General features: G+C 41.9%; 1 protein-coding gene across 2 annotated transcripts in view; it reads left to right on the forward strand.

Annotated features, from left to right (window-relative positions):
* Positions 1–2,306: 2,306 nt before the first annotated feature.
* Positions 2,307–24,897, forward strand: part of CERS6 (ceramide synthase 6) — a 347,509-nt gene continuing 324,918 nt past the window's right edge. Inside the window, exon 1 of one of the 2 annotated variants that reach the window (XM_066346008.1) lies at positions 2,307–2,802. In XM_066346008.1, coding sequence (XP_066202105.1) covers positions 2,633–2,802 — 170 coding nt within the window. In that variant the 5' untranslated portion in view covers positions 2,307–2,632. The remainder of the gene's footprint in view (positions 2,803–24,897) is intronic. The other variant, XM_066346009.1, reaches the window with a different exon arrangement.

Consider the following 24,897-nt stretch of genomic DNA (forward strand, 5'->3'; position numbering starts at 1 on the left):
TTCTTCACATGAGTATATAAACATTTAACACAATTATTTATTCATATTTTCCTTCCTCTCCTAGAGATTTTTGTGAGGCTGAAGTAATGGTGATTCAGTGATTCAATGGTTTATCAAGTACCTAATATGGGCTGGGCACTATTTTAAGTGTTAAGAATAGAGTAGTGATAAATATAAGTCTTCAACATTCAAAGCTTACATTTTAGTGTGTGTGTAGAGAGACCAACAAAGAAGTAAAATGCTATATATATATTGTGTTAGATGGTGATACATGCTTTGAAGGAAAACAAAACAGCAAAGCTGGATGGGAAGAGTGGGGGTAGGGAGTGAGGGTTATAGATTAACTAGGGTGGCCATGGAAGGCTTCACTGAGTGATATTCTAGAAAGAGCCGACACGGATAGTTAGGGAAAAAAGTTCTAGAGATATAAAAAAGCATGCGGGGTGTTTTGCAGGGAGGCCAATGTAACCAAAGAAGAGTAAGAGAGAGGGAAAGGAGAGAGTAGATGTGGTCAGAGAATTAATATGGAGTTAAATATCTTAGGGCTCTGGAGTGACTTTGGCTTCCACTTGGGGATAGATAAGGAGCTAGTGGGCCTTTAAAGTGCAGAAGTGATTTGACTTACAGTTCAACAGGATCACTCTGGCTGAGTTAGGGGGCTACTGGGATAACTCACGTGAGAAATGTCAGTTGTTTGGACCAAGACGGTAGCAGAAGAGGTGGTAAGAGATCTTGTGATTCTGGCTTAAAGATGGAGTGGATAAGATTATTGATGGATAAGAAAGGAGATTTGGGAGAGTAAAGCAAAAAGATGACTCCAAGTTGTTTGGCCTGAGCCAAGACAACAGGAGGAAAAATTTTAAGAGGAAGATTAGTAGTTTAGACAGGAAATGGCTCTTAGATATCAAAATGAAGTTGTTGAGATAGTAGTGGATTTAGAAGTGTGAAGTTCAAGGAAAACTTCATGGCCTAGATATATATTTGGGAGCCATCAGTATAAACTTGAAAGCCACGGTACTGAATTGGATCACAACGTGAATGAATGTAGACAGGAAAGTGCAGAGGACAAAAGAATGACTCCCAAGCCACTCCAACTTTAAGGGGTTAGGAAGGTGAAGAGTAACCAGCAAGAAGACTTGGTAAATGGTGGCCACACAAGGTAGGAGAAAAGCAGAAAAATGTGGTTTCTGGAAGCCAAGACAAGAATGCGGTTCAACTCAGGGACAGAATACTTTGGCCAAATGCTACCAATAGAGGTGTTGAGGACTGACCTTGCGGTTTAACAGCATGGACATCATTGGTAACTTTGAGCAGTTCAGTGCAGTAGAGAGGGACAAATGCCCAAATGGAAGAACAAAAGAGAACGGAGGAGAGAGAAACTGAAAGCAATACATACAGGTAATTATTAGCATTGCTTTAAAGGGAAGGTGTAAAAAGAGGGTGGTAGCTGAAGAGAAAGGAAGAGTAAAGAAGTGTGCCTTGAGGGCTTGTTCACAGGCCCCTTGGGAAGGTGCAGGCAAACTTACTGGCAGAACCAAGCAGCAAATGAATGTGAGAAAAAGGAACTGATCCACACACAGTTCCCCAATCAATGAGGAAATATTTTGTGAGAGAGAAGGTGCTTGGGTTAGGCCTCACAGGTCTAATTGCTTAAAGGTTTCAGATTTGAAAGGCATTAATAATGAGCCTGTCAAATAGCAAAGGTCTCTACTGATCTGTGGAGCCTAATGTGGTCTCGTGGCATTTGAGACGTTCCTCCAGAGGAGCAGTTCTACAGAATGCTGCAGTTGCTATCGTCATCTTCATCATCATCAAATAGCAATTAAATACCTAATTTCTTCTCCCACATCATAAATTAAAACAACAGGGTCTTGTTCCCCGGAGAACTGCTTATGGTGACCAGCAGTAGTAGCACAAGGAGGCAGGAAGGTCTGAGATGGGGTAGAGGTAGATGGCTTTTGCCAAACGATTCTTGCCACCAGTTCCTGATTTTCGCCCTGCCTTTCCAAGAGTTGGGGTGGATGCCTCCTTTCCTGTTACTTCTTCCTCCTTTGCTCTTTGAGCCCCTTACTTCTCCTTTTGCCATTTTTTTCTCTCAGAGAAGGGGTGGTTCATAAGATCGCCCGGGCCCCTACTTGCCTCTGCTCTGACTGCAGGGGCACGGGAAGCGGACCTAGACCTCCGAAACTCCAGCGGGGCAGGGGCGGGTGTTCTGAGCATGTGCGAGCAAGCCTGGGGGCTGGGGCGGATGAGGGGAACCTGCCCCACAAGCTGTCCTAAGCGCAGAGCGAGAACTCCTCCCGGGAGCAGCGCCCCTGCGCCCACCGCGCAGCGGCTGCGCCCTGCCCCCGGTGTGGGCGAGCTGGCCGCGTGTGCCTCGCTGCTTGACACGAGGGCGAACCAATCAGGGTGAGCGGCCCGGGCTGCCATGTGACGGGTGAGGCGGCTCCTTTCCCCAGCTTGGCCAGAGGGAGAAGAGAAGCGGGGCTCGCCGCGAGCCTTCGAGAGCAGCGGTCGCGAAGGAGGAGGCGGCAGCACAGGCTTGGGCCAGCCGCGCGCGCATCTCAGGGCGCCCCGCACGGCCAAGAGCTCGGCGTGCCACGGGAGCCAGGACAGGAGTGGACAAAGCAAAATGGCAGGGATCTTAGCCTGGTTCTGGAACGAGAGGTTTTGGCTTCCGCACAATGTCACCTGGGCGGACTTGAAGAACACGGAGGAAGCCACCTTCCCGCAGGCTGAGGACCTCTATCTCGCCTTCCCCCTGGCCTTCTGCATCTTCATGGTGCGGCTTCTCTTCGAGAGGTAAGAAGGGCTGGAGCGCTCCTCCCCTCCCCCTAGCACACACACGCGCGCGCACACACACACGCACACCCTCGCGCGCACACGCACACTCGCGTGCTCTGTGGCTCACGCACCCGCGCCTCCAGCGCTTCTTCTCACGCCTTCCGACCTTTGTTGCCAAACCCCCCGTCCGGCTTGCCTACGGATTTCGCCACGCGCTGGCGAGGGGCCGCAAGCGTTGAGGTCACCCTTTCGCACTCCTCCTTGCCCCCTGTCTCCTCGCAGAGAGGCAGGCGAACAAAGATGAGCGGAGTCCGGCCGTGGGACGCGCTGCATTCCGCGGGGCATGTCCCTATCCACCCGCGAGCGCGCCGCGCTGCTAGGCAGGGCTTACCCGCCGAGGCTCGCCGCCACCCACCTGACAGCTGGGGACGTTCCGGGCGTGCGGCTGGGAGGGCGGAGGAGCTGTGCACACTTCCAATCGTTTAACTCTAGCACATGGATTGCCCCGGACTTTGCTTCACGATTTCTTTAAGGACTCCTTGGCCTCTGACCACTATTTGGTTTCCACTGGTGACACTGAGTCCTCGTCCGCTATTTCAGGTCTTGCAAATAGGTAACCATAGTTTGTAAGGTTTCGAACTTTCCAGGCCATTAACTGTTTCTTTAAAAGAGGAAATGACAGGACGGTGCACAGCCTGCAAAATGGTGATATAAAATCGATAGATGTTTCCTGTGAATAACCATACTGTACTTTTATTTTGGTACCAGAACACACTTAAAACATTTAAAAGAATTGACATACTATTGCTTGTATAAATCTCAGATTTGGTTGGGTAGCCACACTGTCGTGAACAAACTTATGCTACTTTCATTGAATCGGTCTTAGTCACTAAACTAGATTTTGCCTGCCGTGGCTTTCCTGGTATTATTGAAACAAAACCGGGATAGCAGCACCCACTTCTTTTTTTCAACTGAAAATCTTACACCCCTTTCTTCTCCCCTCACCCCTTCATCTGAAAGGCTGAATTCCTTAGATCACAGAGTAGAGTTTAGACTCCATTTCTCACTTCCATTCCATCTCTTTTTCCCTGCCCCCAACTCACCTTGGTTTTATTTCTTAAGCTTTTGCTGTTACTTTGTTCGCTGTTTCTGTTTGCTATTGAGGATGGCAGAATTTGTCTTTTGTGTCATTTGCTGCTGTAAATGGCAACAGACAAAGCTTTGTGGGAACAAAAAGTACCTTTTGAAAGGTGCCTTTTTCAATGGGCAATATTGTTGCTTAAGAACTAAGTGAGCTGTCTACATGCAGAGACTGAGGTGCACAAGGGGAACAGATTTAAAGACCTATTTTTAAATGATTGGAATCTAGCACAGATACATACCTCATTGATCCTGTCTAGCACTAAGACTTACTGTGAAAAGTGGTGAAAAGTGGGTGTGTTTGCAGATTTAGAATTGCTTCTAGAGCAAATGTTTATTTATAGAAAATAAAAATTCATATCTAACCTTGCAATCTCTCTTCTCTCTCTCTCTCTCTCTCTCTCTCTCTCTCAAAAAAAAAAAAAATACCTCTCAGGAACAGCAGATTGTCCTGTGTTGACATATAGTAGGGGCTCTACATCTTGCGGAATGATATCTAATCGCTTCTGACTGATAAATTCTGGCCAGGATCACTTTTAGCTAGCTAATGTATTAGAAAGAGATGTGTACTCTTACATTTTGAAAAACAAAAGCATGCCAGCTAATCACCTGTATGTAGAAAGCTGGTCCCAGGCTGTTCATTAGATTGGAGAAAAATACAATTAGAGAATGGAGACAGCTTTATGCTTAGACTTTTTTCTCTGCCTTAAAAAATTAAAAAAATAATGTAATCGTCAAAAATTAGAAATTCAGTTTTTCCTCTTCCTGAACAGTTTTCTCTTCCTTTGCATAGTCCCGTGACTTACTGTTTACACAAAGGGGTCAGCTGCTTTCAGCTATCAGTCACAGCAAATGTTCTCATATTAACATGTAGAAAGTTGGTCAGTTTCTTTCAGGCCACTGATTCAAGTACAAGTGATTTATGGCCTGTACAGAAAATGAAAGTTTATAATTAATGTTCAGAGTAATAATTCAGAATGTTCTGTATACCACAGGATGCTACTGACTTCTGGAAAGGTGTCTATTTTGTTCCTTATTATAGCAGTGACAATGCTGTTTTTAACCATTCAGGCTCCTTCAGTTCTCTAAAAATGCAAGTGTATAGTTGTGTCCAGAATGACAAGTTCTGCATCATGCTCCGCTTCTCTAGCCTAGAAAACACATTCTGGCATCCAGCCTGTGACCATTAAGGTCTAATATTGTTATCACTGGTGTGACTCACTTTCAGTACCCTTTTAATATGCTGTGCATACGTTTTCTTCTTTTGCGGCACTCTATAATGTATTATATATATGATTTAAAGGAGCCTGTTGTGTAGCCATTTGTGAAATAAAATGCTTTTATAATAGGAGTAATTCCCTCAGTATCCTGTTTGTTTTTCTTCTTCTATCATTTATTTCAAAGCTGAGAACATATCTGTGAAATGCCATTATCCAAGATCTTTATTTCCATTAAATGGAGTTTATAAATGCCCTTGCTGAGGATAGAATTGTGAATTTGAATACCTTCTCCACAGTCTTATATATTTCTTTCAATAAAGAATTGCCCTGACTGGGTAGTTCAGTTTGTTGAAGCACCGTCCCGATATACCAAGGTTGCAGGTTTGATCCCTGGTCAGGTCACATACAAAAATCAAACAATGAATGCACATATAACTGGAGCTAGAAATTGATGTTTCTCTCTCTCTCAAATCAATTAAAAAATAATTGAATGAATTGGAATTTTGCTTGGTTAAACAGTTGTATCTTTTTGTATTTACCCTCACTGTTAGGCATTGACAGGGGAGGCATTGGTGGCCAGAACAATGCCATGTTATAGTACCATATGGACAACAATATGGATACCCAGCATGTTGGTTAAAAACAGAGCAGCCTCAATTCAGTGACTTTTGGCTGAGTCTGTGAATAGCCCAAAGCTTGGTAGTTTTAAGCATAGCCTTTATACTACACTTATCTCTGGGCAGGGACAGGAAGGGCCACTGTAGATATGTCTTGATTGACAGTAAAATATCTGCTGTGAAAAATATAAAACTGGATGGTTTCTCTTGGAATGATAATCGTGGTATAACTACTGTATTATGTTGTTAGCTTAATGACGAGAAATAAAATATTATTTAATAACGTGGCATTATCATCTATTTGATGAATTTTCTTGATTTAATGCTTGTTTGGGCTCAGTAATCTATTCTCTGGAATTATAATAAATGCTTCTTCCAAATTTAATTTTTTAAAAGATGAGTGTTTTATAGTATTCATAAATGTGGGATTAAACTTTTGCTGAATTTCTGTTTGGGAATGAAGAATTCTTTGTGCTATTGTCATAAAAGGTAATGTTAATGCATTTTCTTCTTTGTAGGTTTAGGAGAGAGATGCAGGAAGTATTGATTGAGGATCAGAACATTCAAGTTCTAGTAGAACTTACCTCAGACTGGTGCAAGCACCTGATTTCTCTCCGCCTTACTTTCTCCTCTGTGCAGTGGAGCAGCTGCTCTTTTGAGATCCGAGGTTGCTTTCAGCCTCCCAATTACACAATTCCGGTAGCTTATTCATTATTATCTCATCAAACTTTGAAGCAGGCTATATGTCATTTTTTTTTTCAGGTAGAAATATGTGCTCTAAGAATAAGGACTTTTTTCATACAAAAATTCTAGCCAGTGCTTTTCTTTCTTGTATTTTTCAGTTATTATTTTGAGTTAGAAGAATCATTTGGGCTATTATCATTTGCATTCCCCAATACTTCAGTATTTCTGGATAATTAACAAAGCAATTGCTCTTTCTTCAGATGGTTTTTAGATGGACTCAGTAGAGACCGGGCCGTTCGGGTAATGGCTTGATAAGAAATGAGAAGCTTTCTCCTGTCAGTTTGGCTCTCAGAGTGGCAAGCTATGTGAGAACTGTCATTGTTCAGAAGGCTCACGCCAGCTTTGCTTTGGCTCATTCCGTCAAATAATGACCTGCTGCCCCCAAACCTTCAAAGAAAAATAGTGTCTCAGGTATGTGAGAGGGACTCGCTGGCCAGTGGGCTCTTTTTATGGGTATACTTAATATTTATCTTGGCCAGCAGCCCTAAGGGCTGAGATCCTGAAGGAAAGAAGAGAGGGGAGGAGAGGTGACAAAGAGAGAGAATGAAAAAGAGTGTATTTCTGACAGCTAGAGGGAGAGGACAGGTGTGAGTGAATGGCTGCTAGGAAAAAGTGCATTGTCATGTGAGTTTCATTACTGAAGGTTAGTCCTATAATGCACCTTGTAATGAAGAGGCTGGTTATCATCAGTTATGTTTTAAAAGAGCATGCAGTGGATTGAATGTTAATGTTTCCTCAAAATCCATAAACTGCAATCCTAACTGCCAAGGTGAGTGCATTAGGGGGTGGAACCTTTGTAAATGGGGTTAGTGCCCTTCTAAAAAAGGCCTCAGAAAGCTCCCTGGCATCTTTCACACAGTAAAAAGATATTCATTTCTGAATTTATAGCCAATAGCCTCGGCCACCACCACAGCCGCCTGGCCCGTGCAGGTTTGCATTGGATTCGGACAGTCAGTAATGAAACAGTGGAGCCAAGAACTGGTGGGCCATTAGCTTTAATCCTAGCTTGCACCCGGCGGGCAAGTAAAAACACACACTGGGCTCCAAAACCCACTCATTCAGTGCTCACAAAGCTACTGACTTATCCGAGTTTCCTAGAATCAAAGGTTTCTAGCTCATCAGACTTATTCACCTCAGTTCCCCATCTCCTTCTCTCTACACAAACTCTGCACAAACTGGCTTCTCCTTCAGCACTCCACCATCTTGGCTGCCTCTCCTCTCCTCCACATGGCCTTTCTCTGCTCTCCTTTCTCTGCTCTCTCCTCTAATGCTAATCTCAGGAACTGAGAGAGAAAGCTCCCACTTTATAGTGTAGAAATCAAAACCTTTAATCCAATATACAAACAAGGAGGTCTCTGATACAAAGTCACTTATCTGAGGCATAATGGGATTCCTCATGAGAGTGCACCACCCCACATCAAAAAGGGTGGGAAAGACTTAGTCCTAAAACCAAGCCCCAGGCTACAAGGATCCTGCCTGCCCACAGCCCACCCCCAACACACATGAATATAATCACGCCCATCCCAAGCAAGAAGGGCAACCAATACCATCACCTGGGCAATGGGCTTCCACATGGGCAGTGCCATCTTTAGCAAATCATAATATATTTTATCTGCCCAACACTGAACCAGATGCCAAATCCGCTGGTGCCTTGATCTTGGACTTCCCAGTTTCCAGAACTGTGAGAAATAGATTTGTTATTTATAAGCCACCCAACCCGTGGTATTTCGTTATGGCAGTTTGACTGGATTAAGACAGTATTTGAGAATAACTTGTATACAAATTCAGCTTTTCTTATGGAATCAGTCCTGGATATTTAATCCTATAAATGTACCTTTCACTTGTTAAATGATGGTGTAATTCGGACTAAAACATGGATAATTGCTTGCTTTGCTGGGCTGGTGTAAAAGAAAAGAGTTGGGGGTCAGACACATAGGTTACTGTAAAGCCAGTGGCCGCCGCCATGGCCGTGCAGGTTCTCATTGGATTCGGACAGACGGTAAAAGAACTGTGAAGCCAGAAAATGATGGGCCGTTTCATTTATTAGTCTCATAAGAGCAGACGAGCAAACAGGCAGGAAAGATATCTTCCCTCTCACTTAGGGCTTGCAAACCCCAACCCATTCTCTGGTTTTACTGGAGTCATAGGCCCCCCCCCCCCAAGCCTCAGCATGGCTCCCAAGCCCCTCAGCTCTCTCTCTCTCTTTTTCTCTCTCTGCAAAACTGGCTGAGGGTAAAAATCCCCTTCTCTAGCAAACAGTAGCAAACAATGGCCCCTCCCAAGCAGGAAGGCAATCCGCAATTTGTAATCTGCCGCCCTGAGGGCAAGCACCACAGCCTTCCCTAAGGCACTGCCCTAATACATGCAAGCATACTTAAAAAACATTTGTTTACCCAACAGTTACTTTCTACAATTGTTTACCCAATAGTTACTTTCTACAATTTTTCACTTGGATAAGAAAATTGGATTACAATGAATGTTTTGTTGGAAAATAACCTAAAATCAAAGGGATGGTATTTTTTTGCAGAACTTTAGTACACCTTTCTCATCTTGCGAAATAAAAGCTACTTTACTGGGTGCAGTAGCTGAGTTATTTGTAATAGGTTGATCTATGGATAGAAGGCAGAAAGTTTCACTTAATGGACAATGCCTTAGAATGGAGGAGAGGGCAGATGAAATAACTTTAAATTATCACAACTGATTTATTGTCATCAAGGAGTGATGAAATTAACATCAGTTCTCTTACGACTTTTCTGTTGAAAGTATCTGAAGTCTCGCCTGACCAGGGAGTGGCGCAGTGGATAGAGCATCGGACTGGGATGCGGAAGACCCAGGTTCAAAATCCGAGGTCACTGGCCTGAGCAAGGGCTCATCTGGTTTGAGCAAGGCTCATCAGCTTGAAGCCCAAGGTCACTGGCTTGAGCAAGGAGTCACTCAGTCTGCTATAGCCACCCCCCCCCCCCCCACCGCCCGTCAAGACACATATGAGAAAGCAGTCAATGAACAACTAAGGTCCCGCAGTGAAAAATTAATGCTTCTCATCTCTCGTTCTTCCTGGCTGTCTATCCCTGTCTGTCCCTCTCTCTGTCTCTGTCAGTTTATAAGATATTCAGAAGTGGTTGGGGAAGGCAGGTGGTGGCAATGGAAGGAAAATGGAGTTTCAGATGAAGTTTCATCATCAAATGGGTCCTGTGGCCGTGGAAGAGATCACTGCATCTGTCGCGGGCTTTCTTTACCTGTTTTACTACCTGATGACACTGTTGGTTAGCATGCCAGTGTAGGTCCATGTTGTACATTGAAGATTTTAAATGTTTGTTACATACACTTAGATTTATTTTTCTACCACCAAATAAAAACAGTTTATCTAAAGCAGCGGTTCTCAACCTGTGGGTCGCGACCCCGGCAGGGGTCGAACGACCAAAACACAGGGGTTGCTTTCCATGGCTTTAGGCGACCCCTGTGTTTTGGTCGTTCGACCCCCGTGGGGTCGCGACCCACAGGTTGAGAACCGCTGATCTAAAGTCATTGGTCTATTTCTTTTAAACTCTTTTTTTTTTTTAATTTATTAATTTATTATTTTTTTACAGGGACAGAGAGAGAGTCAAAGAGAGGAATAGATAGGGACAGACAGACAGGAACGGAGAGAGATGAGAAGCATCAATCATCAGTTTTTCATTGGGACTCCTTAGTTGTTCATCAATTGCTTTCTCATATGTGCCTTGACCGCGGGCCATCAGCAGACGGAGTAACCCCTTGCTCGAGCCAGCGACCTTGGGTCCAAGCTGGTGAGCTTTTTTTGGCTCAAGCCAGATGAGCCCGTGCTCAAGCTGGCAACCTCGGGGTCTCGAACCTGGGTCCTTCCGCATCCCAGTCCGATGCTCTATTCACTGCGCCACCACCTGGTCAGGCTGGTCTATTTCTTACAAAACCATAACTCTCAGAATTTTATTGATTTCCCCCCTCTCATCTGCATTTAATTAGTTCATTTTTTTAAACATTTTGAATCAGGAATGGTGCTGACATTCCAGATTTTGTTTGCTAGTAACTAATTGTATTACTTAATTTTTTTAGGGAGCCATTATTTTCTTTTTATTTGCAAAAATAGGAGGTAAACAAGATTGCCACTTGAAGGACAAGGATCCTTTTATATTAGTGATGGTCTGAGAATCTTTTTTATTTTATTGATTGATTTTTAGAGAGACAGAGGATTGGGGGAGAGAGAGATAAGAGAGAGAGAGAGAGAAAGAAAGAGAGAAGTACCCATTTGTTTGTTCCACTCAGTTGTGCATTCATTGGTCACTTCCCATATGTGTCCTGACCTGGGATTGAACCTGCAACCTTGTCGTTTTGGGACGACCCTCTAATCAACTGAGCTAACTGGCAAGGGCCTCTGAGAACCTTGATTCCTAAGACTTTATTCTTTCGTCCTCTGCACTACTACCCCTTTAATAAAAATGATTTTATATGCCATTTTATCCTCACTGTTGTCTGCCACCATAGTCTTCATTGATGTCTCCAATTAATTACCTATGATCTGGCAGGATTGAACACGTAATGGTGATTCTCCCATTGTCCCATTCGTACTAGTGGATGATTGAGTACCCAGGGTATACGGTCTGATGCTGAAACTTGGAGCTCACCATTTGTTTTGTTTTATGTTTGGCTGTTGTTAATGACCACAGTTTTTTAATGAAAACCTTTTTATTTTAATTCTGAAAGTAATAGGAACAACTAATATTTATTTTCTAATATGAGTTTATTGACTTATATGGTTTACTTCATTTACCAAGTCCTGTGAGATAGATGTTAATTTTCCCAGCACTTTACAGATGACACTAAGGATTGAGAATTTAGGAAAGGTACTGAATGTTCCACAACTTAAAAAGTCACTAGGTAGGCATTTGGAACTAGGTTTCTTGATCTCCTAATAATTTTGATGATCTATTTTAAAGCAAATACGATGAGATCATAATGTGTGTATATATATATATGTATATATATATATATATGGTTTTATATGCAGCCTTTTGCTAGTTAATGATATAACCTGAACATTTTCTGTGTAATAACTTATTAACAAATATTTTCAATGATTATATTATTCTGCACTATACCAAAGTTCATTTAACCAGTCCCTGCTTTGTTGTTGGACATTTAGGTTATTTCCAGTTTGTGTACATAAATATTTTAATTCCTGATGCTATCCTAAAGAATGTTTTCTAGAAATGGCATTTCTAAACCTGAAAGGATAAATAATTTAGTGTTCTTGATAGATACAAATTTCTAAGTTGGTTCTTGAGAGATACAGATTTTTAAATTCCAAGATTATGTTCATTTGCACTTCCTTATCAACATGCAGATTATTACTATTTGAGGAAATTTTTGCTTTAAAAGTTGAAAAAACTGTTAAAATGTGACTTTTTGTTTTTTTCATGAACTTATTTCAAATATTTATTGATCATTTTATTCCATTTGTGAATTTGTGTGTGTTTTCCTATGGGATGAGCTTTCGAGGATTTTGGACAAGAAAGTGGTGGCCTTTAGAGCTTTTTTTTTTTTTTAAGTTCTTGCTAATTCAACACAAGAATTGTTTTTGTTTTTAATTTTTTTTTATTCATTTTTTAGAGAGGAGAGAGAAAGGGAGAGAGAGGGGAGAGAGAGACAGAGAGAGAAGGTGGGGAGGAGCTGGAAGCATCAACTCCCATATGTGCCTTGACCAGGCAAGCCCAGGGTTTCGAACCGGTGAACTCAGCATTTCCAGGTCGATGCTTTATCCACTGCGCCACCACAGGTCAGGCTAGAGCTTTTTTTTTTAAATGCAGAATGGTCTTGTCTTGGTATGTTACTCTCAGCACATGCTTGCACTCTTTTATTTCTTTCTGCCTCTTGCCTCTCCCCACAGTCTAAGTCATCATCATCATTAGGGAAAAAACTTATCAGATTCTACATAGTGGAAGGGATACCTTCAAGAGAATGAAGTAGATAATACTTTGGCTTTATTATGGAGAATGAGGCATAGAGAAAGGGCTCAGAGGAAGTTTGAGCAATTATGACAAATGAGTTTTGATGAAGGAAAACTTAGAGATAGAGCCTAAACTCTTCTATATTTTATCTTCTGAATATTTGGTTAAAAGTGACTTATGTAGAATCACAAAAGACCCCCAATAGCCACCGCAATCTTGAGAAATGAGAACAAAGTTGGAGGTATCTTGTTACTTGATATCAAACTATACTACAAGGCTATAGTAATCAAAACTGCATGGTACTGGCATAAAAAGACACATAGATTGATGGAGCAGAATAAAGAGCCCCCAAATAAACCCATACCTATATGATCAATTGATCTATGACAAAAGAGGCAACATTATACAGTGGGTTAAAATAGACTGTTCAATAAATGGTGTTGGGAAAACTGGACAGATACATGCAAAAAATAAAAAAAGAAACTAGACTACTTTCTTAAAGCACAGACGAGAATAAACTCAAAATGGATTATAGACTTAAATGTAAGACTTGAAACCATAAAACTTCTAGAAGAAAACATAGGCAGTAAACTTTTTGACAGTGCTCTTAGTACTTTTTCTGGGTATATCTCCTCAGTCAAAGACAAAAAAAAAAAACAAGTGAAACTATATCAAACTAAAAAGTTTTGCTCAGCAAAGGAAACCATCAACAACAGAAAAAGACAAATTACTAAATGAGAGAACAATGATACATTTGATAAGGGGTTAATATCCAAAATTTATAAAGAACTTATATAACTCAAAAAAAAAACAAACAGTCCTATTAAAAAATAGGCATAGGACCTGAATAGACATTTCTCCAAAGCGGGCACACAGATGGGCCATAGACATATGAAAAAATGCTCAGCATCACAGAAATGCAAGTTAAAACCACAGTGAAGTTTTACCTCACACCTGTCAAAATGGCTATCATCAGCAAACAAGTGTTGATAAGGTTGTAGAGAAAAGGGAACCCTTGTGCACTATGGGTGAGACTCTAATTTGTTGCAGCTGCTCTGGAAACCAGCATGGAGGTTTGTCAATTAAAAACAGAATTACTGTGATCCAACAATTCCAATTCCAGCATATACCCCAAAGAATTGAAAGCAAGGTTTCAAATAGGTGCAGTTGAGCCTTGAAAAATATGAATTTGAACTATAGGGATCCAGTTATACAGGGATGGGAAAAAGTAGGTTTACAGCTATAATACAAATAAACAATACAATAATTAATAAATAATAATATACTCTGTTTTTTAAACTCACAACTGTAAACCTACTTTTGCCTATCCCTGTATGCAAATTATTATTTTTTTTCAGTAAATCCCTCTACAGTTTTCAATCTGCGATTAGGAATTTGAGAATGCAGAGGGCCACTGTTACACATTGATCTTCACTATTTTATACAGGGGACTTAATCATCTGTGGATTTTGGAATCCATGGTGAGTCCTGAAACCAATCTACCACAGATACATAGGAAAAACTGTGGAGTAGTTAAATTTTTGGAGAGTTATAAGTTGTCTGCAGCCCTGGCCAGGTAGCATCGTCCAGAGGTTGTTGGTTCAATCCCCAGTCAGGGCACATGCAGGAGCAGCATGAAGCTCCTGTCTCTCTCTCTCTCCCCCCCTTCCTCTCTCACTAAAATCAATAAATAAAAATTATTTTAAAAAGTTATCTGCAGATTTTGACTGTGGGGTGAGGAAGAGGTCAGTGCCCCTAACCATCCGTTGTTCAAATGTCAACTGTATTTGTACACTTATGTTCATGGCAATATTTTCACAATAGCCAAAAGGTGGAAGCAACCCAAGTGTCCTACAGATATGAATGGATAAACAAAATGTGGTGCAAACATACAATAGAATATTATTCAACCTTAAAAAGGAAAAAAAGACTGACACATGCTACCACATGGATGAACCCTGAGGGCATTATGCTACATGAGATAAGCCAGTCACAGAAAAACAAACACTGTATAATTGCCCTTATATGAAGTACCGAGAGTAGTCAAATTCAGAGAGACAGAAAGTAGAATGGCGGTTGCCAAGGACTGGAGAGGGAAAGAAATGGGGAGTTGTTTCGTGGGTGTAGAGTTTCAGTTTTGCAAGATGAGTTGTGGAGATAGATAAATGGTGTTGATGGTTGCACAATATAAATGTACTTAATGCCACTGAAATGTACACTTAAAAATGTTTAAAATGGTAAATTTAATATTTTGTGCATTTTACCACAAATTAATAATAATAATAATAAAAGAAGATTCATTGACTTAAAAAGAGTTACTTACTAGAAATAACTGGTTTCATTTTCTAGGCTTGACAGTTTTCTCATTAGGAACATACAGTCCAGCCTCATGATTTAAGTTCCATCAAGCACTTTTTTTTGTTTTAAAAAGCATAATCACCTTGGGATCTAGGAGAGCCCTTCTCCAGAATCATCGGGCATAGGTGAGTGGAGAGGTGGTGGTGGTGGTTGGGGTGATAGAAGGAAGGCTGGAGCCCAGAGACACTGAAGTTCCCTGAGCCTCTTTGGAAGGCGCTTGGACTAAACACTGTCCTTCAGTCCATCTGTTCATATGGAAGTTTAATGTTATTAGTGAGTTAGCATGTACAGAAAAAGAGAGCAGAGTGTCTCGAGAGAAACACGCTGTACAGTTTCAGAGGCCCCCTAGGATCAAATAGAGTCAAGGCAGCCTCATCAGTTTCCAATCCTTTAAAGCAGTGGTCCCCAACCTTTTTTGGGCCATGGATCGGTTTAATGTCAGAAAATATTTTCATGGACCGGCCTTTAGGGTGGGACAGATGAATGTAACACGTGACCGAGACAAGCATCAAGAGTGAGTCTTAGATGGATGTAACAGAGGGAATCTGGTTATTAAAAAAAAATAAAACATCATTCAGACTTAAATATAAATAAAACGGAAATAATGTAAGTTATTTATTCTTTCTTTGTGGACCGGTACCAAATGGCCCAAAGACCAGTACCAGTCCACGGCCTGGGGCTTGGGGCCCACTGCTTTAAAGCCAGCCAGGATGATAGGATAAAGTTCTAGGAAGGCATATGGCTTAGGCCTCTGATACAGCCTATGGAAGCTTCTGCTGTGGAGGAAGATCAGATCTGACCCTTCTCCCTTTCAATTTAACTGTACACCCATTTTGCGCGCAAGTGATTTAAACCCTTGGAAATTTGAACTTAAACGCTGCTTACCGTAAGGCAATTGATTGCAAACATTGGCAGGTACCTTTTGAATAGTAGTTTTCAAGTTTTATACTAATGTTCGCTCATGGTGTAAAACTTTGCTTTCCATAATTCATTGGTGAGAATATTTGGGGCAGGTTTTTTTGTTGTTGTTGTTGTTTTGCGTTTTTAGGGAGAACTTTGTTTTCCTCACTCCTGGCCTTCAATATGGACTTCTCTTGTACCCCTCTGCTTCCTCTTCCTACTTTTGCATTTATGGCCTCAGGAGCGGGGGTGGAGACGCACAGATGGCTGGCCAGCGCAGGAGGGCTGTGTTCCTTCAACTAGGTGGCCCTCTTCATACCGTCCTCAGAATCTGTGACTCGCCAGTATCTGCATAAATGTCACCTCTTATCTTGGAGGTTTTCAGGTTACAAAGCTGTTGTTGCTGTCCTGAAGCTGTAATTGTGTTTGTTCACGTCTTTCTTTCCTTTTTCTCGGTCTCTCTCTCTCTCTTTCTCTCTCTGTGCTCCCCTTTCTTTCCCGCTTTCCCTCTCCTTCTCTCCCTTCCTTCTTATTGTCATTGGTACAGATCCTTGAAAAACACAGGGACATTGGGGGAGCAGAGGAGCAGCACAGAGTTGAGAGTTGGGGAGGGGATAGAGAAAAACATCTAAAATTTTGTCTAGGGGGGCAGTTTGGCAGGTACCAGAGTGAAGGCTGCCAGCTAGTCTGAGTGGCTCTGTAATCTTGTCTTAATAGATCACCATTTCAAAGCAGAATAAAGGGACTTGGTGGTTTAAGCAGAGCAGCAGTTTTGGGCACAATAGCTTGAGTGAAGGAAAATTAAGAACCAAGCAGTCAGACGCTTAGGCCTTATGGAGATTAAGAGAATATAAGGGCTTTGTGTGTTAATGGGGTGTGTGTGTGCATCTTTGAGTGTGTGGTGGATTACAGGGTGACTGCATTTAAATTATATTAGTGTTTTCTACATTTATTGAAATTAATATAGAAACATATATTCCTAACTAGAGTTAAAAGGAAAGTGAATGCAATTATCAGAAAGACTGTGGAATTTAGGTTTAAATCCAAACACTATGTGTTAGTCAAATAAGTTTGAAAAATAGGAGTTTTATGTTTGCTCGCTTATATTTTGCATTGGGGGCTGGGCAGCGCCAGGTATATGTGGTCTGTGAAATTGCAAATTACCTTCCTGCTTGGGAAGGGCTATTGTTTTTGCTAATATTTGCTGGAGGAGAGGTTTTCATGCCAGAAAGTTTTGAAAGGAGCAGAGAAGAAGCAGAGAGAAGCCATGTTTGCAGAGGGAGAGCAGAGAGAATGCAGAGTGCTGAAGGAGAAGCCAGTTTGTGCAGAGAAGAGAAGGTGTGCAGATGAGAACCAGAGCTGGGGGGCTTTTGCGAGCTCCACTAAGGCTGGTGGGGCCTTTGGTTCTAGGAGGAACCGGGGAAGATTCTCCTGGTTGTGGAACTGGAGAATGTGTCAGGGCTTTGGGAGCCCTGAATGAGAGCGAAGTGTTTTCCCTGTGTGTTTGCTCGTTGGCTGGTGTGAGACTTTAATAAAGGAATGGCCCACCATTCTTTGGCTCCACTGTTTCTTTACCCTCTGCCCGAATCCAATGAGAACCTGCAAGTGAATGGCCACGAGGGCGGCGACTGCTGGCCATGCAACACATTTATCAGCTATGCAATAGTGGTCGGCATCCTCTCTGAAATTTAGTCTCTTGGCTGAGAAAATGGGGAATAGTCCTACTTTGTGATATTGGAGAACTCTCTGCAAAAAATATATTTAAAGGGGACTCAGAAAAACTAGTTCTTAAAAATACATATTATGTAAAAAATAATTGGCACCACAGTACACGATTTAGCACCTACATTGAGAAATAATGTTCTGTAAGCTGCTTTAACGTTTTGGGTGTGTGTTGGGGTAGAGGCATGGGGAGAGGGTGCAGCTTGTGGAGGCAGTAGAACCTGTTTATATATTTGATCCTGGCACTGGAGGATTTACTTGTTCTATTGAAGAGTAAATATTTCGAGTTTTAGGCATCAAAGCTCCAATCTCTTTAGCACTCTGCCTATTTATGGAGGAGAATGCTTCTTAGCCTTTTCTTCTTGGCTGTTAATAGTGATGTAGTTTGTAGGCCAGACGCTTGTGTTTTTTTTTTTTAATTATTTTTATTTATTTCTTTATTTTGTGACAGAAACAGAGAGAGTCAGACAGGAAGGGAAAGAGATGAGAAGCATCAATTCTTTGTTGCGGCACCTTAGTTGTTCATTGATTGATTTCTCATATATGCCTTGACCGTGGGCCTTCAGTAGGCCGAGTAACCCCTTGCTTGAGCCAGCGACCTTGGGCTCAAGCTGGTGAGCCTTGCTCAAACCAGATGAGCCCCACTCAAGCTGGCAACCTCGGGGTCTCGAACCTGGGTCCTCTGCATCTCAGTCCGACGCTCTGTCCACCGCACTACTGCCTGGTCAGTAGCGACTTGCTTGTGTTTTGTGGAAGAAACTAAAGGTGGGATTTTAGACAAGTGATGGGAATCTGTGTACCACTTAGAGTCTGAAGTTTTCTCAGGGGCTGTGCCTTTAGGGATAGCCCAGGAAGATGGCTTTCCACTGAGTGAGTTTTCTCAGGAAGCTCCCTTTCAGTGGAAGGATGCCTTATGCAGATATCCCAGCCTATCCCCCACTGCCCCAGTCTGGCCTGAATGGTCCCTTTTTATTGCATGCAGTCTCAAGGGAAAACTGAGTGGGTGTTCAACCACTGGTAATGGCAAATATCAGATTTGCCATTTATCTTGATTTAAGATCTGGACTGAATGTGGCCATTTCACTCAACTAGCTACAGATCTAGGAGCAAATTACTTAATCTCTCCATGCTCAGTTTGCACCTGACACTTAGAGAGTTGTGAGGATTGAATGAAATGTTCCCTGCATTGTGTTTAGGGCAGTGCTTATCATGCAGGTAGTCCTTACTTGCTCTCCAGGGTTGTGAAAGGTACACACAGACATGCTTCCTGCATGTTTGTTAGAACTCTGATTTCTAGAAATGAGACTTTGCCATTAGATTTTTGAAACCTTTTACTGGCCTTTCCTGTATGTCATGCATGTATACAGTGGACCCCATTTCTGCTTTTCATTACGTGGGGTTGCCAGTATAATCATTTGAGTTTTACTTTCCCATTATCTTTCTCCCCTTCCCTCCCTCTCTGTCCCTCTTCCTCCCTCCCTCTCTTCCCCTCCCTCTTTCTTCTCCTCTCCCCCATGGAAAATTCTGATTCTTCCAATTGTAGCCAGCATAAAATAACCCTAGCTTAGTGAAGAACTGGACCTTATCCACTTTACACTCAGGTAATATACTTTGCAGAGATTATGTTAATATTTTGACAGCTCTGAAATTTATTTATTTATTTTTTTTTTGGTAATAAAAGCCTCCCAGAAAAAGGAAAACCTTGATACTGACATTATTGATTTCTTTCAGAATTTTTAAGCCTAGTGGTTTGTCTTAATCCTTAAGAAAAAGAAAATTCAGTTTAGCATCCTTGGGATCATGTTTATGAAGATGGAGACATTTAAGATTAGCTAAAGATAATAAATATATGTCTGTTTTCTATTTAAGAGAAACCAGTTTACAGGCCCACATTGGAACCTCCTTCGGTGTGCCTGTGGCTAACCTAACCAAATTAGTTTAGAAGGGATCGGAACCTGCTTCCCAGTCGGGGTCCTTTTCTAGCTCTGCCCATCTTGAGCAAAACGTGTAAGTATTTTGCTATGTAAATAACTTACTGAGCCTGTTAATTTTTTTAGGCATTGGTAGAGGGCAACTTAAGATGATCAAATGTGACATTTGTGGTGGGTTGTCTTTTATATGAGGAAGTAAGGCAAAGATAAAACCACATGCTGTTGAATGACAAATTACCCAAAACTGCCTCTACTTAATTCAGTAATAGTTTAACAGTTTCAGACTTTCTCTTTAAAAAGGAAGTTGAAAATTCACTCATTCAAAAACGTATGAAACTATCACGCGTCGGACACCAGTGGTGTACCGAAGTGGGCAGAGGGGGCGTGCAGTGAGAGGGTGTAGTACCTGTAGATTTAAAAATAAATAAATAAAACAAGAAAATTGATTAAAAGTTGGCCTGCTCTTTATTAGCCAGTTCTAACCATAGAATCGCGAGAGTGAGAAAACCCCCCTCCTTACCAGGGCACACTCCTGCCGCCCCTCGCCTCCGCCTCTGGGGACACTGTTGCCAGGTGCCATTTTAGGGCACAGATATCTGAAATACTGGCACCTAGAGAAATGCCAGCGGAGGTCCCGTGTCCACCTCCCTGTTTTCAGGGACACAGAAGCCCAGAGAGGTGAAATGACTGGCCCCGTGCCGCCTTCCCCGGTCCTGGCGAGCCGGGCTGCCCTGGAACCCCTGCAGTGCTGTTTTGGAGTGACCCCCTGCTCCTTGCTCCCCTGGGACTGTCCTAGAAACATTCCAGTCCAGGAGAAACTGAGACAGTTGGTCACCCCACCTGATTGTTTACCCTGTCAAACCCATGTTGGTCTGGTCCCCAGCCTGGGGTGTTTTCATAATAACATGGCTACTCTGCCTCTTCTTAATGTGAGTGAGGGAGGTTGTGCAGAGCTTCTCTGGTGAGTGAGATGTGTGGCCTGCCCCACTGTCAATGTGACGCACTTCATCACTTTTAAAAAGTCGCCCTGGCCGGTTGGCTCAGCGGTAGAGCGTTGGCCTAGCGTGCGGAGGACCCGGGTTCGATTCCTGGCCAGGGCACACAGGAGAAGCGCCCATTTGCTTCTCCACCCCTCCGCCGCGCCTTCCTCTCTGTCTCTCTCTTCCCCTCCCGCAGCCAAGGCTCCATTGGAGCAAAGATGGCCCCAGCGCTGGGGATGGCTCTGTGGCCTCTGCCCCAGGCGCTAGAGTGGCTCTGGTCGCAACATGGCGACGCCCAGGATGGGCAGAGCATCGCCCCCTGGTGGGCAGAGCGTCGCCCTATGGTGGGCGTGCCGGGTGGATCCCGGTCGGGCGCATGCGGGAGTCTGTCTGACTGTCTCTCCCTGTTTCCAGCTTCAGAAAAAAAAAAAAAAAAAAAAGTCATTGAAGGGCTCCCCATTACCTGTGGGTCGGAGCTCCTGAGCGCCCAGCTCATTGGGCACATACCAGGGCCAGTGCTCCGTGCGGTAACTCCTCCTGGGCGTGTTTATCCGGCCTCACTAGGGCCGTGCTGTGGTTTGCTTTTCCTCCCACTTTTCATCTCAGGGTGTGTTAAGCACCCACACTTTATTTATTTATTTTTAATGATTATTACATTTTATTTGAAAGTTTTAGAGGAAGAGGGGCAGAACTCACAAAAGTTACCTGAATCATTAAAAAACCACAAAGTGGGAGAACTTAAAAAAAAAACCCCAAAAAGAGTAATACCAATATAGTTTTAGGAAGATGATACCCTTTTTTTAGTTTCTTAAATTGTTGAAGAGAGCGAATATCTGAAGGATAAAAATTACATTTATAAACATGCTTTCTTTAAAACAAAAAGAACGGGGGGGAAATACACTGTATGCACCCACACTTTCAAAGGCTGCTTGCAGAATTGTAAAGGGATTGGGGAAGAAAACAAAACTAGATACAATGCAGATAGTGGTTGTTAACCAGCAGTTACTTCTGCAGTGTGCGCAGGCGCTCAGCGGTGTTCTGTGTACTTTTATCGTCCTGGTTTTGCTGAGTTTCACAGTGCGTAAAGCTTCCTTTTGCTGGTGTTAGGTACCTGTGGTTTATTTGAGAGTACGGGGCTCCTGAAGCAAACACTGCAGTGAACTGTATCTTAGAGTTGAACGAGGGAAATATTAGGAAGTTTCAGTTCTCTGACATTCCCTCTCTCAGAGGCAGGCTTCTCAGCTCTGTCAGTAGAGGGACGGAGAGGCTCGTACCTGTGCCATACTCTCCGTCCCCCATCTGTCCACACCATGGCACAAAATCAAGCCACATAAGATCAGGCAAAAGGCAACTAGTGAAGGCCGGGGCTTGTCACTCCTTTAAATTGTTGGCTCCTTTTTGCTTGATGCCCCCACATCTTCCAGTTTCCTCTCTTTCTTGCGCAGACCCTGCTCCGTCTTCAGATCTACCTAGCTTGACTAAACTGAATCAATCTCCTGATTGGTCAATCTCTTTACCTTTCAGTTCTGAGCCCTGGTACCAGCTATTCTGTTATTCCTACCATTTCCCAGGGCAATAGTGAGTTGGAGCCGAATCCACTTAGAAGGATAGTTAGTAAGAGCTATCATCTCACACCACCAAATTTAATTATAGTAAATAATATGAATGTTCTTTCTGTTGTCAAAAATAACTTTATGATTTTAGATATATTTTTTTAATGATTGGGGAAAAAATAGAATTGGTTGCTAAGTTCTACAAGTGTAAAACAATGGTTTATTGTTGGGCAAGCAGTTCTCCCCTTGTGGAGGGCTGAAGATGAGATAAAAATGTGGCACTCACAGCAGAATCAAACCTGGTTAAGTCTTTCTCTCCATCAATCCTGATTTCATTTTCCCAGCCAATGTCTAAGTCTTTATTCAAGGGTCAAATCTAAGGAATTTCAGACCTTTCAAATTGTCTAAGGCCTTTCTGAATTGGATGCACTTAGCTGGGGAAACCTCTTACCTCTCTATTTTAACAGCCCTCCTAAAAGCGTCAGGAAGCTGCTCTGCAGGGGAACCGCTAAGGTAAATGGTTTATGATGGTATGTTTTGGAAGTTGACACAACTTTCTTTGCAGTTGAAACTAAACATTATCCAGTGTTTAAAATTGTGGAGAGAATAGGAGTGAGGGAAAGAGAGCGACTCTACCATGTGTGTGTAACAGAAGGGTACATAGAACCCTGACTTTGGCTTAACCTTCCATCTTTGTGGAGCCCTCGTTCAGCTAATACCCTACTGCAGGGGTCCCCAAACTTTTTACACAGAGGGCCAGTTCACTGTCCCTCAGACTGTTGGAGGGCCGGACTATAAACAAAACTATGAACAAATCCCTATGCACACTGCACATATCTTATTTTAAAGTAAAAAAACAAAACGGGAACAAATACAATATTTAAAATAAAGAACAAGTAAATTTAAATCAACAAACTGACCAGTATTTCAATGGGAACTATGCTCCTCTCACTGACCACCAATGAAAGAGGTGCCCCTTCCAGAAGTGCGGCGGGGCCGGATAAATGGCCTCAGGGGGCCGCATGCGGCCCGCGGGGCCGTAGTTTGGGGACCCCTGCCCTACTGGGTATGTGCTGTAAACCTGGCACTCAAATGTGCAACCATCACTTGCTTAAAAACATTCTTATGGTGTTGTTAGAAAAGCGCTTTCTTTTTCTAATGTAAACTTTTATTTTGTATGGATAGCACACACGAGAAACACGCACGGAACACTTAAAATGTACAGCTTATTGAATTATCACAACAAAGTGAAGGTAGCCATGTATTCACTAATCAGAGCCTAGCTCAAAAAACATTGCTAGCAGCCCAGAAGCTTTGTCCTTATCAATTTTTACCCATTTTTATAAATTAAGGAAAATTATTTGAAATGTGAAGATGAAAGACAACTATAACTCTTGATCTATGCAGCAAAACTGACTGTTCCACTTAAGGATGTTGGCTCCTTTTGGAGGGAAACACAAGTTCTGGTAGTGCCGTCATATGTGGAACAGTCTTCTCATTATGTTAGGCTTGTGAACGTGCTTGGATAACGTGTGTGTACAAAATATGGTTAGTATTTGGCTATAAAACTTAATAAACTTACAAAATTATTTAGATAGGAATGGGAAGAGAGTGTGAGAAAGTAAGTGAAAGAACCATAGTCAAAATACCCATTTTCTTTTCAGCTTTCATTAGTGAGAATTTTTTTTATAAAGATAGGCATGAATAAAGGTTAAAAGAATACCGTGTCTTAATTTTTTTTCCTAAGCAAATTAAGGATGTTAAGCAGGGGATTAAGTGTATAAGTTTGTTGAAATGCTTCTGTATCCTTTTCCTTGAATGTAGAATGTCTGAGAAGATTTGTAGTTTCAGACAAGGATATCAGAGCTATTATGTACCTGGGATTTGAAAAAGCTATGTGTTTTGAACAGTAAGCATTTGTTTGTAATACAGAAATACTGTATTTGTTTTGAAAATAATATCTTTAAGACTTGTTGTGCTTTGTATTTTTTAAATTATACTCATATTAAAACATGTCTTTTGTTCTCATTTAATCTTTTAATTATATAATCGAAGTTTTCTTCTTTTCCATCTTTAGCTATATCTTCTATTTTATTTGTTCTCTTCCTCAGGAATACCAATTATACATTTGTTAGATTTCTTTAGTCTCCCTTTTATAGCCACCATCTTCTCTATACAGTAATCATTTCTATAAATTTTTTCCAAGTGGTTTTATTAATTTTTCTCAAGCTTTCCTACAGGTGTCCTGTTCACTCATTTATTCTGTTGCTTGTAATGGTGCTTTCATCCTTTTTTCATCTTTCCTTTCTATTCTACTGACCTCTCTGCTTACATTTTTATTTTCAGTTTTATAATCACTTTTCTGAACCCTGGTATCTCTTCTTCAATTTTTTTTTTTTTGTGGGTCTTCAACCTTTATAGAAAGTGATCATGTGATGTGACCTGCAATTTCTTTAAAAGTTTTGTTTGAAGACTTCCTGTGTTCCTGTGGGTGATTCTTTTTCATTAATTTTCTGCTTCTTTTGCACTTTTTTTTTTTTGCTTAGGTTTTGCAGGTTACTACTCATGACTTTTAGGCCCAAAACACAGAAAATATTGGATTACTTTCTGCTTGTTTCGTAAAGAGGGTACTTTAAAATAAGCTTGTTAAAATTTTCTATTGTTTTTGGACTTATAACAAAATATAATGGTTTTTAAAAAAAATAATGTTTCATTAATAAAATCTTCACTATTCTATGACTACCATTTCATGTGAGTCTTAAATGTTCCAATGGCCATGACACCACAGTGGAGGTACAGATTTCTCAGAGCTTTTTTGAAAGCTGCGGGGGATGTAGTATAACAATGTTTTCCGAACTGTGCATGCTACAGGTAATGAAGTTTTCATGCTAGTTTCTTTTTTCTTCCAAGTGAGAGGCGGGGAGATAGAGAGACAGGCTCCTGCATGCACTCCGACTGGGATCCACTGGGCAACTCCTCTCTGGG

The sequence above is a fragment of the Saccopteryx leptura genome, chromosome 7 (genome assembly GCF_036850995.1).
Source record: "Saccopteryx leptura isolate mSacLep1 chromosome 7, mSacLep1_pri_phased_curated, whole genome shotgun sequence".
NCBI lineage: Eukaryota > Metazoa > Chordata > Mammalia > Chiroptera > Emballonuridae > Saccopteryx > Saccopteryx leptura.